At 37.7% G+C, this 16,536-nt stretch overlaps 1 protein-coding gene across 2 annotated transcripts in view; it reads left to right on the forward strand.

The window, feature by feature from the left end:
- The first annotated feature begins 2,544 nt into the window (after nt 1-2,544).
- Nucleotides 2,545-16,536, forward strand: part of LOC149819457 (autophagy-related protein 3-like) — a 31,460-nt gene continuing 17,468 nt past the window's right edge. Inside the window, exons 1-6 of one of the 2 annotated variants that reach the window (XM_089984154.1) lie at nt 2,545-2,920; nt 3,927-3,997; nt 4,967-5,083; nt 5,261-5,421; nt 6,880-6,965; nt 7,730-7,781. In XM_089984154.1, coding sequence (XP_089840280.1) covers nt 2,760-2,920; nt 3,927-3,997; nt 4,967-5,083; nt 5,261-5,421; nt 6,880-6,965; nt 7,730-7,781 — 648 coding nt within the window. In that variant the 5' untranslated portion in view covers nt 2,545-2,759. The remainder of the gene's footprint in view (nt 2,921-3,926; nt 3,998-4,966; nt 5,084-5,260; nt 5,422-6,879; nt 6,966-7,729; nt 7,782-16,536) is intronic. The other variant, XM_089984155.1, reaches the window with a different exon arrangement.

Here is a 16,536-nt window from a genome sequence, read left to right on the forward strand (position 1 = left end):
TCAACAGGGCAAAGAAAATGTGTGGCTATTGCTAGAAGATCACGTTGCTTAATTTAAAATTTTATTTTCCTATTCTTTTCTCTTAAATACTCTCTCTTTTAACTGTAGTACTTTCAAACAACACATAAAACATATAGGCTATTTCAAACTTACTATACTTTTTTTTTCATCTTTCACAACACCAAAGAAAAGGGAAGGTCGATTATCATTATTTGTTTTTTTTCTTTCCTTTAGGTGGGTCCCACTAGGGGCGTGTCACTCTATCCATTGTATTATTTAATAATTTATTCTTTTATTATAATTTATTTATATTTTTTTTTTTGGGTATCAACTCTGGTTTCCTAATAGATCTCAAATCCTATTTGGATCACATAATAATTTTGGATCTCTAAAAATCCAGCTTCAATATCCAATTATATTTCAGATCTATCCGAGATTCAGATCCAATTACCAAGTCCAAAACAGTATATTAGATCCATATGACTTTATTCGGATCCAAGACCCATTCAGATCACATTCTTCTATTTAATAATATAACCTATATAAAATAAGTTCACTTTTATTTATTTCAATAATTGCCTAACTTTTACTGGTTTTACAAATACCACCTACCCCTACAAGTGTATGAGAACACTGTTTTGGGAGTTGAGATAAACCATTTTGACAACTCAAGCATCATCTTCCATTTTCATTTTCACTCCCATCACCCTTCTAATCACATCTCAAATACCGATTCCCAAACATAGCAATGACTAGTCATAAGTAGGGATGTTAATGGGTTGCTCACAAGGGCTTTACTCATGGGGCGACTTGTGACCATCACCAAGTTTTTTTTGTTATGATGAAAAACTTCTCACTGAAGAAAAAAACCATGAGTTGGATCATGCCTTACAATCACCTTACCGTATGTCTTTGGTTGCCCCTTTGTTGAACATAGTTATATTAGGTTATTAAATGTTAGCGTTTGCGTACAAGTTGTTCTTTTAAAGCTTAGTTTAGTTAGAGTAATGTCTTAGTTAAGGTTTTTTATTTTGGTTCGCTTTCTCGAACTTTATTCTGTTGACCTATTAAATGCTAGCGTTTGCACACAAACTGACCTTTTATAGCTTAGTTCGATTAGAGTAATGTTATAGATAGAGTAATTATCCTTTGTTGTCTATTTCTCGAACTTAGTTATAAAAAACTATTAAACGTTAGCGCTTGCATACAAACTAACTATGTAGAGCTTAGTCTGGTTAGGGCAATACCATAGATAAGGTCTCACATTTATTGCTTTGAAAAAAATGACTAAGTTTGGGGTTAAAAAATTTGAGACGTTACAATTATGGTATTAGAGTGGGGTAGAATGTTTGGTTCATGGCCTGTCCAACAATCCGTCATCACGAGTAAAAATGATCCAGTTTTATCGTTTGATTCTGATTTGTGTATGAGAACCTAAGAAATAGTTAAGGACATCACTCGACATATATGATTACTAGTCATGTAGTTAGATTAGACCTAAGAATTTATAGTAATCTTTTTGTTTTGTTTGAATAGATAACATGATCGGCAAGATACAATTCATAATGCAGGTTATGAAGAATAACCTACAATAAATGACAAAGGAAAAACAAATTGCAGGTGAAAGGTTCATCTATAAGAAAATCATGGACATGATCTGCGTACACTGTACACTCGTAAGGAAGATTAACCGAGAATTAGTTTAGTAAAATTGAACACATTTTTTGTGTGTTTGAGGTCTCAGGTGACCGCAAGGTTAATTTTGAGACATATCGACTGAAGAAACATGCGTAACTCACCTCTAAAAGCTATAGGCACACCTGTGCACCAGCGTGGTTTGATCCAACATCTTAATCTCAATGCCCTCACAACCACCTGCTGGTGATGCGAGGGTCCCCCGCGATTTGAAACCAATATGAGCATCTCTTTCAGCGAGGTGGAAGCTGGGGTGTACTCGGTAGGCAGAGGAAGACTTGGTGTGGACATAGTAATCACTTAATCCAATCCAATCAGCTGGTCTTCACTTAAATGGGCTTGAATTCAGATATGGAGTCGGATGAAAAAAATAAAAAAGTGTCACTTAATCTAAATCTGATTAACTAATCGGACTATGAAATCGGGTCGGATATCCTTAAGGTTTTGATTGGAATGGAAAGCTGTATACTGAAGTCTGATACGAGTATTAATCTGATGGTACCTGCTTTATCAAACCTGATTAATTGGATATTTAATTTTAGACCAATTCGATCCGTTGCTACTGCATGAGCATGGATCTCATTTGGCCCTGCATGGTTCTTTCAGTTATGGATCAAATCCGAACCCGCAAATCAGAGCCGGTATCTCCCCGACGTGCTCGTACCGCTCCAATCGTCTCGTTAACGCCACAAAGACACGTACATGAAAATTGTTGGAATTAATAAAATAATATAAGTACGTCTTATACCGTGTCACAAAAAACATGCAGCTAAAATGCCGTGTCCCTGTGATGTGTCATCTCAATGGAGCTCGCCAGTTAAATTATCGAATCTGCGCGTTGAAACCAAAAGGGAGACCCAGCGAAAAGAAAGAGTCTCGACGATCTCATCCCCGCCCGATCGTGAAATTCTTCTCCTTCTTCGTTTCTTCCCCCCCCCTGAAATCCGTTCTCGTTTCGTGATTTTGGGTGGTTTCGCTTGTTATTGGTTCATCGAGGCCTATTTTTCTCCTATCTTTTCTGGATTTCTCGGGTTTCTTTCTTTATCCGGTTTTTGCGGGAAAGAATGATGCTGTCTCAGAGGATCCACGAGGCGTTCAAGGGGGCGGTGGAGAGGATCACCGGCCCGAGGACGGTCTCGGCCTTCAGAGAGAAGGGCGTACTCAGCGTCGAGGAGTTCGTCGTCGCCGGCGACAATCTCGTCTCGAAATGCCCCACTTGGTCGTGGTACTCCTTTTTTCTTCCTGTTGTTTGGTTATTCGATGCTTGTATTCTCTTTCGTTTTCGATTCGCAAGTTTCGTTTACGAGTTTGAATCGATCGAGGACGTTTATTCGCCTCAATGATGGAATTCTGATATGTTTGGGTTGATATTATTACAATTCGAAAGTTCGTATTGATTTTTTGTTTTCTGGATAGATGTTTTGTTATTGGATGTTAGCTTGCCGAGCTTGAATTGATCGGGGATGTTTATTTGGCTATTGCTTTACTAATTTATTTAGTTTTTCTGCCAAATACCGGGAAATCTGATGATTTGGGTTGGTATCGTTACAATTTGAAGTGAATTCGTGCACAGATGAAATTAGGCGATGTGATAGAAAATCGCGTAGATGGTTCGCGATGGTGATGATTATTCCTGTTTATAATTTTATGCATATGTGTGCGCTGTGTAGGTTGGACTTTTGGTGTTGTTGACACTTTTATTTATTTATTATAGTTGTAATGTGGATGTCATCCACATTAACTTCAGCTCAAAGTTAAGATCAGATACTCCACTTTGACAAAAAAAGACTTGTTAGCGATATGGCGAGTTGTTAGATGTAAGGAGTACAATGCTAAATTTTCTTGGTTCAGTAGTCTTATATTTTGCTAAGTTCATAGTTTCTTTAGCGCTTCATTTTCTTGGTTCAGTAGTCTTATATTTTGCTAAGTTCATAGTTTCTTTAGCGCTTAATTTTCTTGGTTCAGTAGTCTTATATTTTGCTAAATTCATAGTTTCCTTAGTGCTTAACTTAGACTTTGTTCTCGGATTTCCCACTGCAACGGTTCCTTTGCATTTAACACCCTCGCTTTAATTCTAGTTTAATTTTTGAGAAATTATCTTACCTTGTGTAATCTGTTTGAACAGGGAATCTGGTGATCCGAGCAATGGTTCCTTTGCATTTAACACCCTCGCTTTAATTCTAGTTTAATTTTTGAGAAATTATCTTACCTTATGTAATCTGTTTGAACAGGGAATCTGGTGATCCGAGCAAGAGAAAACCTTACCTGCCTGCTGAGAAACAGTATTTAATTACTCGAAATGGTATGACAACCCGTTAACCTCTATCTGTTTCTTCTTATCATCTTATAGCAATAAAAATAATAATGTCTTGTTGTTGTTCTTATTGCAATTATTATTAAGAGCACAATAACGTACATTATGGTCAAATGAATTGTAGCAAATATACAAAAAGAATGCACTGAGATTCTAAGGAAACATGAAAAGTTGCAAACGATAAAATAATCTTAAAGTGACATTGCAGCAAAACATTGGGTTTTGGTGAAAAGCTGTAAAAATGGTAAATTTTTTTAGAACTCATGTTTTGTTTCAAGATATTTTCAATGATAGGTGTCTAGTGGTCATTAGGACTTCAAATGTTTTTCACCACAGCCCAAAAAATGAAGTTGACTCTGCAAACTTATCCTTATGGTCGGGTTGACAGCCTAATTGTTATGGGTGCCATAGAGTATCCAGTTGGTTGATTAGTTTTCATAGGGAACCTGGTCGACTATGCATTGTCTTATGTTGCATTTAAATTACATACTTAATGTGTGCAAGTTGAAGAATGCCCATCAGGTGGTTAACAACTTGAGTTTCACCTAGCTGACTGATTCTAGTCGATTAGGCATCACTTATTCTTGCAATTAGGTTTCATAGTTTCTAAATTGAAACAGCTCATGCCCGTCTCCAACAATTTTGGGAGCATGATGATTTGGTGATGATTGCTACTGCAAGCATCTTCTGTCTCTTGCATCAACTCCACCGGATTGTGTTCAGTGTCACAACAGCAGTTTCACTATAAGTTTGTGTAACTTACAAAAAATGGCATGTTCATGTTATCGTCATTGTGTGCATCTTCTCTTATGGTTTAGACTATTTGTCTCATATGAGATCTGCATGACTTATTTTAATCCACTTTTTATCATCTTTTCTATTATCTTTTTTAATGTTCTCTTAGTGTGATTGAGGAGTACCGAAGTTGATATTTGGTGTGTTTGCATTTTGTTTCAGTGCCATGTCTTCGTAGAGTTCAGTCTGTTGAAGAAGAATGTGAAAATGCTGTGGCGGACACTCTCCCAGAAAACGAAGATTTTGATGGGTGGCTTTTTACACATGGGCAGCCCAAAGGTACAGCAACCATGAATTGGGACAAGAGATTTTAAGCTCATTATATTGATTAAATTGTAGTGTGTGAAAACATATTTTGGAATCTTGAACTTCTAGTAGATACAAAGTTGTATGCAGATATTTCCAGCGTATGCATTTTAATGCTGATAAATATCTTTTTATTTCTTCCTGTTGTAGATAATAAAAATAGCAAAGAGAATTTGCCTTCAATGGAAACATCTGAAACTGGCAAGTCAAGGACTATTCAATCTATTTCCACGTATTTTGCAGCTGAAGATCAAGATGTTCCAGACATGGAAGAATATGAAGATCCTGAATCTGTTCATGAAACTGATGCAGTAAGCTGATTTTTGCCTAAATATTTGTTCTGATAGCTCCGTAGTAGAAAAGAGCATGTTTGATATGCTTTCAGTTGCATCAACATAGTACAGGATGCCTGTCATGCTGATGCCACTTGAATGTAGTTCAGACTCTGACTTACCCATTGCCGCTATCTTACTTTCTGACTCGGAGGAGTTGCCTCATACATGGGGCAAATACTAGGATGATAGGGAGTGTTTTTTCTTCTTCTAGTAGGTTTCAGTGAATGGACATTCTTACTGGCATCAAAGTCTTTTTCCTGCTTTTGGTTGCAAAGTCACAGCACTCGACACATTTTTTGCATAAATGAAATTGTTCTCATTCCATTCCTTCTCTTGTCACTCTGTAGTCTATTGTCATCTTGAAGGGAGAAATGGAAGCAGACCATTGTTTTCCCCTGTTTGGATTCTCATATCACAAGCAGCAAGCTGCTATTTCATGTGTGGCAGCAATGCTGTCACTCAACAGTTTTTTTTTCTTTTTTGCATGGAGTCGTCCTCTTTGTACCATGGGAATGCAAATGAAAAAAGTTGGCATTTTATGCAAATAAGATATGCTGTACCCATTATGAGGCCTCGTGGAGCTCATATTGCTCCCTATCCTTTTCCCTTCTTTTTTTTCTCTCTGGTGTTGGGTGTAGGGAGGGTTTCTTCTCCCTGTGGACACAATTTGTATTTTATGCATTGAATATGCTTGTTGGAGCCAAATGGTGGGTGCAGTTGGAATGGAAGATATAAACCTTTTGGTTTTTACCTTGGTGTGGCATGTTATATAGTCAACAACCATTGGATCTACATATTGTTAGAATGGTAGATGGATAAATTTAAGTATTGAATGAATTCTGTAAGGGGTTACAGATAAGTAAAAGAAAAGGAAGAGAGAAAGAGAAATGCTCATATGTTTTCTGTGGTGTTGATGCCATTAACTGGATCAGATACATCAGATCTTATGTGTAGTTCTTTCTGGTTTTAAGGCTGTATATGTTGGTGCATTAACCTGTGTATGTGTTGTATGTTCATGTGTAAGCGTGTTTGCTGTGCATCTCTCTCTGTGTTTTTTTTATGATGTTTATGAGGGTTGTACACATGTATTACTGTGGTTCTATGCATCTATTTTTATGTGTATGTGTATCTGGCCATCTTTGGGAATGCAAATATGTGTGTGCTTGTGAATGTATGGGTGTGTGTGTGGCCATTTTTGTGGGTGTTGAGTGTTGATATGTTCCAGCGTGTGTTATGGGTGTGCGTGTGCATGGGTTTGTGGGTGACTGATTGATGAACACTTGATTCCATGTACTTACACTTAGCTGCATTATGCAATTTTGGAATTTTATTAGTGCTTGCTAAACATGGTTTTGCCTTCTTATTTGAAACACATTTAGTAGAAATCTTGAGTATCACGACTGCGGAGTCTTATGCTTCATTTGGCTAATGCAGGCCACACTTGATTCTACATATTTGGTGGCAAATGAACCAGATGATGACAATATTTTACGCACCCGAACATATGACGTTAGTATCACGTAAGACTTTATCTATGTTCCTATGCATGCTTTCCTTTTATTCAAGATTAATGGCTACTAGTTGCAACTATGTGGTTCACAATGTCACAATAAGAATGTTATAACAGCTAGATCATCCAATAGTTTGAATTTTTTTAACTGTTTAATTTTTTCTAAGATGAATCCTGTACTAGAAATTTAGCATGTGGTTGTGCTCTATATGGCTATATTTTATAATGGTTATGTTTACATAGTCATGCTTATTTTTTCCTTTTCATTCGCATTAAAAACTAGGAATTACTTGTTGATAATGCTAGGAGTAGCAACATAGTACTTCACTTTTTTTATTTTGTTAAATGGAACAAGGAAATCTAAGATAATTTTAGTACAAGGCAGAATGAAAGATGGTCATGGTGATAGGATGTTAATGCTGCTCAGTTGAACATTTAGATGTCTGCTACATGATAAAAAAAACAGTTTAAAATCAATTTATTAACAGAAACTTAATTTTTCTACAAACTTGGTGGTGTTCCAACTAGTTGAAAAGCAGCATGGTTTAGCATATTGTACCAACTTCAGTATTTGAAGTTGGTTGAAAGTTAGCAACCTATTGTTGCAACTTAGTGCAATCAAATTGGTTACTAATGCTTTAGCACACATATGGTGTGGATTTTTGTTCTCTTTTATTTACATGATCAAATAACATGGACTATTCCATTTCTCTTATTGCCCTTGTTAAGTAACTCAAACTGATCCCTTGTTTCATGTTTAATTAATCTCTCTAGGTATGATAAATATTATCAAACTCCTCGGGTATGGCTTACAGGATATGATGAGGTTATTTCTTTTCACCTTAACTGTTTATTTCCTAGAGATATGTCTCTGTATTAGACTATGTGCATGCAAGAAACATTGATGAACCAACAAAAATCATATTGAAATGCCTCACATTGTGAGAAGATATTATGTATGGTATCATCATCATGCTTGATATTTTAATCATGAATTTTCCCCCTTTTCTGTTCTGGAAGAGCTGATTGGTTGATTATGTTGCATCCCTCCATTTTTTCTAAATGTGTATTATTTGCAACAGAAATAAGATTTTGTGAAGTTAGATTTATGCCTCTCACAAGCAGGCCTATGAATCTAGCTTGTCTTCCTCTTGATAGCATTTTCCTTCCTCTATTCATGTTTTTAAGTTTCAGATCTTTCTTTAAAAGCATGGGATAAATTTGCACTTATACACCCACAAGCTTCTTTAGTATTGCGACTCTTAGAAAACTAGATACTTGGACACGGCTACATATATAAATATAAATAAATATATAAGCAAAATATGATAAAAATGTGTTAAATCAAACACAAAATATATATATCCATTTCATTCAATTTGGATCTTTGATTATTTATATGAACATGAATATGTCATCCGTCGAATACTTTGTGCCCAAGACATATAAACGTATCAGCGTACCTAAACTAGGTACTTTTTATTTCAAGACATTTAAGAGTGTCTTATTCGGATGCTTTATGTCCATGACACTAGACACTACATCTCTGAGGCACATAATTAGTGTTTTAACTATGTTACCTAGGTGCGGGTGCAACGATCTGGCACTTTTAAAAAATTTGTGTGCGGGGGTGCTAGAGGGTATATATATATATATACATATATATATATACATATATATATATATATATAATTTTTAACAGTTGACAATATCACTGATGAAATAAAAAGCAATTATCATATCATCAATTCATCATGCATGCAATTAATCAAATTAACATTCTACAATTGCTATTCTTCATCAATAAAAAATAACACCATAATTAAATCAACCTAAATATATTATGACTACGCTAAGTGAATTAAGAAAACATGAAACAATCAAACAAGTCAAGCAGAAAAGAAGTAAATTATACTAATAAACAATTCTTAATTACATACCAAAAGTATATTCTACACAATGTATAATAATCCTAATAATTTTCTGCTTCATCATAAAATTCATCGTAAGAAGGAAGAGCAGACTTAGATAAGTCCATGTTTATAATGTTGAAATCATGCTCCCTCTCTAAGTCACACTCCTCTGGGTTTACATCCCAAAAATTGGATGATCCTTGTCTACTGTAGAATGTGATGGGGTTGTACAGCCACCTGTGAGTGTAGAGAGAGAGAGAGAGAGACGACTGCACAATAGAACTCGTTAATTGAGATTAGGGCTTCTCTCTATATTAAATAGAGAGAGGCAAAAACAGAAAAATTACATCTAAGTCCTTATGAAAATAATATTTCAGAAAACCTCTAATATATGAGAACTTAACCAAAAACCACCTATTCTCAACACTCTCCCTCAAGCTGGAGCATAGATATCTATCATGCTCAGCTTGTCACAACATCTGGAGAAATTTGGCCTAGCAAGAGACTTTGTAAACATATCTGCAACTTGGTCTTCAGACTTTAGGTATTTTGTAGTGATATGACCAGCTTGAATCATATCTCTTACATAGTGGCAATCAACCTCAATGTGCTTTGTTCTCTCATGAAAGACAGGATTGTTTGCTATATATGTTGCCGCTTTGTTATCGCACATCATGGTCATTGGAGAGGAAACCTTCACCTGGAGATCATTAAGAACAGTGCGAACCCATATCAATTCAGCAGCTGTTTGGGCCATAGCCCGGTATTCTGATTCTGCACTTGACCTGGAAACCACATTTTGTTTCTTACTCCTCCATGAGATCAAGTTGTCTCCCAAAAACACACAGAATCTTGTGGTAAACTTTCTATCTACTACAGATCCAGCATAGTCAGCATCAGAATAGGCTACTATCTCCAGAGTTCCACCTTTCCTGAACAGTAACCCCTTTTCAGGAGAGGATTTTAGATATCTGAGAATCATTATGGCTGCATTTCAGTGTACCTCAGTTGGTTTGTCCATGAACTGGCTAACTTTGCTTACTGCTAAAGCAATATCTGGTCTGGTCACAGTTACATATAATAACTTCCCTACTAGGGAGCGATAGCTTTTACTATCAACAGGTTTTGACCCTTCTTCAAACAACTGAACTTTATGGTCCATGGAAATATTTGCTGGTTTAGCTCCCAACATGCTCGTTTCCTTTAATAAGTCAAGAACATACTTCCGCTAAGACAAAACCATCCCTTCACGGCTTCTAGCAACTTCTATACCCAGAAAATACCTGAGTGAACCAAGGTCTTTTGTAACAAAGTGTTTTTGAAGATGAGCCTTTGTGGCTTCAATAGCTTTCACATCATCTCCTGTAAGAATGATGTCATCCACATATACCACCATAACAACTATGCCAAAGCTAGTTTTCTTTATAAAAAGTGTATGATCTGCTGCCGATCTATTAAAGCCAAAACTTGACATCACTTCAAACAATTTTTGAAACCATGCACGAGGACTTTGTTTCAAGCCATAAATCGCCTTTCTCAATCTGCACACCTTCTGACGCTCCCTCTCAACCTCAAAACCTAGAGGTTGTTGCATGTAAACGGTCTCAGATAGATCCCCATACAGAAATGCATTTTTCACATCTAATTGACACAAGCTCCAACCATGCTGAACAACTACTGAGAGAACAAGACGGATGGTACCCATCCGTGCCACAGGAGAAAAAGTTTCAAAGAAGTCAATTCCATATGTCTGAGTATACCCTTTCGCGACTAATCTGGCCTTGTACCTGTCAATAGAACCATCAGATTTGTACTTTATTGTATATACCCATTTACATCCAACAATGTCAGCATCTGCTGGGGAATCAACTAGATCCCGTGTATGCTGAGAGACCAAAGCTGTCATTTCTTCTTGCATAGCCAGCTTCCAGCGATTATCGAGTGCTGTCTGGTGATAGTTCAGAGGAATGGTTTCAGCAGACAAGGCTGAAATAAACGACTTCATTTGATGTCCAATTCTGGCATGGGAGACATAATGAGATATGGGATATAAGGTGCATTGTCTTGTCCCCTTTCGTAGAGCAATAGGCCTGCTATCATCATCCTGAAGATCACTATTGTCAGTAGAACTTACCTCAGGAGAAGAAGAAGATGAAGGCTCTTGCGGACATGGAGCTCTACGCACATATACCAATGGCGGATTATTAAATCTGGAGGAGGATAAAGTTTGGTTCTTTAAGGAGGGCACAAATTCCAAATGAAAAGGAGGGATAGGTAATGGAAAAGATTCAGCTGGATCAACCTGCAACGGAGAACCGAAACTAGAGTAATATGGAGAAGATTCCAAGAAAGATACATCCGCACTGACATACTCTCGGCGAGAAATAGGATCATAACATCGATAGCCCTTTTGATTCTTTGGATAACCGATAAATATGCATTTTGTAGCTTGAGCGACTAATTTATCACGGTCAGGGCCAAGTTTGTGTACAAAACAAACACATCCAAATATTTTTGGTGAGAAAGAAAAAAGTGGGGCATCAGGTTTTAGGATATGTAATGGAATTTGATCACCCACAGAAGACGAAGGCATGCGGTTGATCAGATAGCAAGCAGTGGTAATCGCATCACCCTAGTATAAGGCAGAAACATTTGATTGAATCATAATGGTCCTGGCAACATCAAGGAGGTGCCTATGTTTTCGCTCAGCCACCCCATTTTGTTGAGATGAATAGGCACAGAAAGTTTGGGGTTGGATGCCATGATCTTGGTAAAATTGTAACAGACCTTTTGATTTAAACTCGAGAGCATTATCAGTGCGAACAATCTTGACAATAGATTCAAACTGAGTTTTTATTTCAAGAATTAGGGATTTGATAAGACTTGGAACTTCAGATCGTTCTTTTATTAAAAATACCCATGATAACTTAGAGAAATCATCAACAATAACAAGATAATAACGACACTGAGTCCTAGTAGGAATCTTACTAAGACCCCATACATCTGCATGTAAAAGTTCAAAAACTTTATTACTAGACTGACTCTGACTCGAAGGGAACGGGCTTCGATGATGCTTGCCCAACTGACATGCTTCACACTGAAATGATGTGGTGGAAGGAATCTGAGGAAATACCGACCGAAGCTTTGACAATGAAGGATGGCCAAGACGACGATGCCACTGAATAGGACTGAATGAATGTTCCACTGCAGCATGAACAAAACCCATTGGATGATGTAGGTAGTAAAGTCCATTTTCTTCATAGCCTCCACCAATCTTCTTCCCCGTCAGCAAATCCTGAAAATGACAACCCATTGGATCAAATATTACTCTACAGTTTTGTTCTTTTATAAGGCAACTAACAGAAAGTAAACTTTGAGGAAAGTTTGGAGCATGAAGAGCATTTTTCAACTGTAATGAGGAGGATATAGAAATATTTCCCTGACCAACAACCGGGGAGGAGCTCCCATCGGCTAATGAGACTCCAAGTTGAGCCTTAATGACCTTTAGATCTGAGAAAACACGTGAATTTCCACACAAATGTCTGGATGCACCAGAGTCAATAACCCACTTACTATCATTCGGATGGAGATGATTTCCGGTTGAAAAGGCAACCCCAGCTATAGGAGTGGGGGAACTCAAAGGTCGAAGAGCAATCAACTCATCATATTCCGCACGACTAAGGGTGATACTACTTTCATTTGCAGTGACAGTCTCTGGTGCATTTGTTGCCTCAATAGTAGTAACATTTGCTTTAGGGTTATATGACTTGGATGACGAAGAGCTTGGCCGACCATGCTTATTCCAGCAACGATCTTCTAAATGTCCAGATTTTCCACAAAATGTACATTGAAGCTTTCCTCTGCCTCCCATACCACGTCCACGTCCTCGTCCTCTGATATTCTGAATATTTCCACGCCCATAACTAGATGGGACAACAAGAGCAAATGACTGAGTCACAGGCTGAGATTGTGGCAGAGAGATCGCAAGTCTACTCAGACGATTGTAAGCATCAGCAAGAGTGGGAACATCTGAACCAGTCAACATTTGAACTTTTGCAACAGAGAAATCTGAAGACAGACCTGGAAGAAAACGAGCAACCATGGTTTGTTCTTGATGATCCTTTTGCTTCGAGCAACAAAGAGGCCTGTGAGCATTAAGTCTTTTAAACGCAACTTTGACAGAGGATAGTATTGGGCCAAGGTCTGATCTCCCTGTTGCAAGTTATATATTTCTTGTTCAACTTGCAGGATCCGACTCACATTCGTTTCTTGTGAGTATGTATCACGAAGATTGTCCCACATTAGTTTGACTGTATTATAGTAGATCAATCCATCGACAATATGGGGTTCGACACTATTCATGATCCATGACATAACTATGTCATTATCTTTATCCCAAGTGACATATTTTCCCAATTTTTCAGTGGGTGCATCTTCCAACAAAATATGTTTTCGACGATGTCCAGATACCGACATCATAAAAGTTCTGGACCACCTGGCATAGTTGGTTTCATTCAACCTTACAGAAGAGCCATATGAGAAGGGGTTGGCAAAAGCCTTATACTCCCCAATGTGTTCCAGTTTGGAATCACTTTTCGAATTTTCAGCCATACTGAAAAAAAAAACAGAATACCTTACTTGAACAACAAGTGTTCAAGAAGATTTTTTTTTCTTCAACTCGGCAGGAAACCACACCTGCTGTTTCCACAGCAAACAACAGCCCACACACGAAATAAAAATCAGTCCAGCAGGAAATCACACCTGCTACTTTCCACGACACAGAAACTTAAGCTACCATGTTTCCAAACAAAAAACGACACAGCAGCCACATTCTGAAATAAACCAATCCACTGAAGCAACTAAATTTCAGTTGCTGTTGATAGCACAGAAATCACGAACATTGAAAAGGCCCAAACACATCACGATAAATGAGAGACTGCAGTTGCAAACCAAAGTATTCACTACACTTGCTGTTCTCCAACATATAATGCACGACATCCAGTAAGTATCACAAGTAATCAGCATTCACAGCAGCACAGAAAAAAGAAGATGCATTCACGGCAGAATTCTGATAACACACAATCAGCATAGGCGAGAACCCAGCAATCACGGCAACACAAGAAAAAATAATTTCTGCTATTCCCAAACAGCAGGAACACACCTCGACAAGGACTTCAGCGCTCACAGCAACAAAAAAAAAATCTGTAACAGCAGGAACACACCTCGACAACTCACGAACAACAAAAAAAATATCACGTCATAGTAGAAACCAGTTCTCGGCAACACTCGATCGCAGTGGATCTTCTCCTTAGATCTGACGACAGATCTGGGTAACATCCCAGATCTGTGATCAGATCTTCCCCAGTCAACCCCACCGAACCTGATTTTTTTAAAAGGCCGTAGGGTTGTTGCTCCTCTTTGATGGAGAAAAAAAATCAGTCCCTGTTGATGAAGATCGCGCTCCCACGATCGAAGGCTCTGATACCATGTAGAATGTGATGGGGTTGTACAACCACCTGTGAGTGTAGAGAGAGAGAGAGAGAGAGAGAGAGAGAGAGAGAGAGAGAGAGAGAGAGAGACGACTGCACAATAGAACTCGTTAATTGAGATTAGGGCTTCTCTCTATATTAAATAGAGAGAGGCAAAAACAGAAAAATTACATCTAAGTCCTTATGAAAATAATATTTCAGAAAACCTCTAATATATGAGAACATAACCAAAAACCACCTATTCTCAACATCTACATTACAATTAAAATTAAAAAATGTTAAATACTTGCATATTTAAATGAAAAAACTAATAAATAGTCAAATAACTAAAAGAGCAATTAGTACCTATATTCCTCATTGGTTTACAAAAGTAATCGAAGATTAGAATGAATAAAGACTAAATCATTTGCACGCTTGCTGGTGAGTTTGTTTATCTTCATGTTGTGGATTTGAGCATATATGGTCTAATTTCTTTAACAACAAGATGAACTAGCAGACTGAGATAGTAATCTCAATGCAATATGTTGCAGAATAGGTGTTTCTGATCCATATGTTGACCACCATGTGCTAGAATTTAAATCCTCTTTCTATCTCGCTATTAATGTTTGTCTCTATAACCTCGAAGAGGAAATTTTTTCAAACTCTTGTGTGACTTGCTTTATAATATGTGATTCTCGATAGTCTTGCCATACATATATTTCTATTCTTTGATAGTTATGGGTCTAAATTTGGAGGGACACGGTCAACAACACTTTCTTGCCACTTTGTTGTGTAATATTTGGGATTGAGAGATTGTGTTATGCAATGCAAATGAGTGTTGCTCTTATCCCATCTTCTAACCTGTGTAGTCAAAAGCCCCGAGTAGGCACCGACGTGGAAGAGAGAAGGGGTCGGGGTCTGCCGCCGTAGAAGAGGAACAGGAGAAGCGAAGGGGGAGGCATCGGGATCGGGGGAGGAGGGTGATGTGCCCTAATACCTTGGGCCCCGCCCCTTAGTTTTTTTTTGTCCAACATGGACTCGGCCAGAGTTGCCTGAGTCCATTTTGGACAGATATCACCATGGGTATGGTTGACCTCACCGGGTGCCGCACCTGCACCCATGTCGTGTCATGTCGACCTATTGGGCGAATTCCTGTGACATAGTGTTTTAAGTTAAACACTTCTTGTTCATGACACCTAAAACTCTCTTAAATTGGATACTTTGTGTCTAAGGTATTCCACACTTCATCTCCCGAGTTGGACACTTTGTATCTAAGTTTTAAATATGTTATAAACAAAATATTTTGTGTCCAAGTGTCAGACACTCCATGTCACAAACTGGACACTTCATCTCCAAGTGTCAGACACTCTGTATTACAAACTGGACACTTCATGTCCAAGTGTCGGACACTTCATGTCTACATGTAGTCGTGTCCAACACATGACACACATGTCCAGTTTGGACACTCACTTTTTGCAAAAATTGTGTCCAGATGTGTCCGTGTCTAGCCATGTCTGACACTTACATTTCAAGTTCCTATAAGTGTCCATGTTACATATTTACAAGGGATCAGCAGGAAAGGTAAAATTACAGCTTAAAGTTTAAACAATGGTTTCTTCAAAAGAACTTTGCACTTCTTGAATTTGGATCACACACGTGCTTGCAAATATGCAGACCCATAAACCTTCTCACATACTATGTCATCCTTCTCATATAATTGCTGTATATTTGCACCTAATCTGTGTTTGATGTTATCCTCTGTATCTGTGTCCATGTTGAAGGATGTGGGATGTGCAAGATTATTGCCTCGTGCAAATAATGTTCATGTTCTTCATCACGCCATGTCTAGATAGTGGATATGTACAGTGCCACTTATGTATTGCACTACTATATCTAATGCACCACTTGCATTTGTTTTTGTCTGTTTCGATCTTTTCCAAATGCGCCTGGACAGTTCCACAGGTCGTTGGACTCTGGAATTTCCTTTTTCTAATTGTTAAGTTAGGTGATAGCCCCTGGTAGGATTTGAATCTGGAACCCTTCAGTGATGATAGTTTCTGTTCCTCTAGAAAGTATTTTATTTCATCTCATACTTTATTTTTTTGTTTGTTCCTCTTGAAAAAATGATTGTTCTGTTTGTGTTTTCTTTGTATTATCCTTCTAATACAACATTTGAAGTCTTTGGTTTGATTTGTATGTT

This window comes from Nuphar pumila, chromosome 13 (genome assembly GCF_984573655.1).
Source record: "Nuphar pumila chromosome 13, dmNupPumi1.hap1.1, whole genome shotgun sequence".
Taxonomy (NCBI): domain Eukaryota; kingdom Viridiplantae; phylum Streptophyta; class Magnoliopsida; order Nymphaeales; family Nymphaeaceae; genus Nuphar; species Nuphar pumila.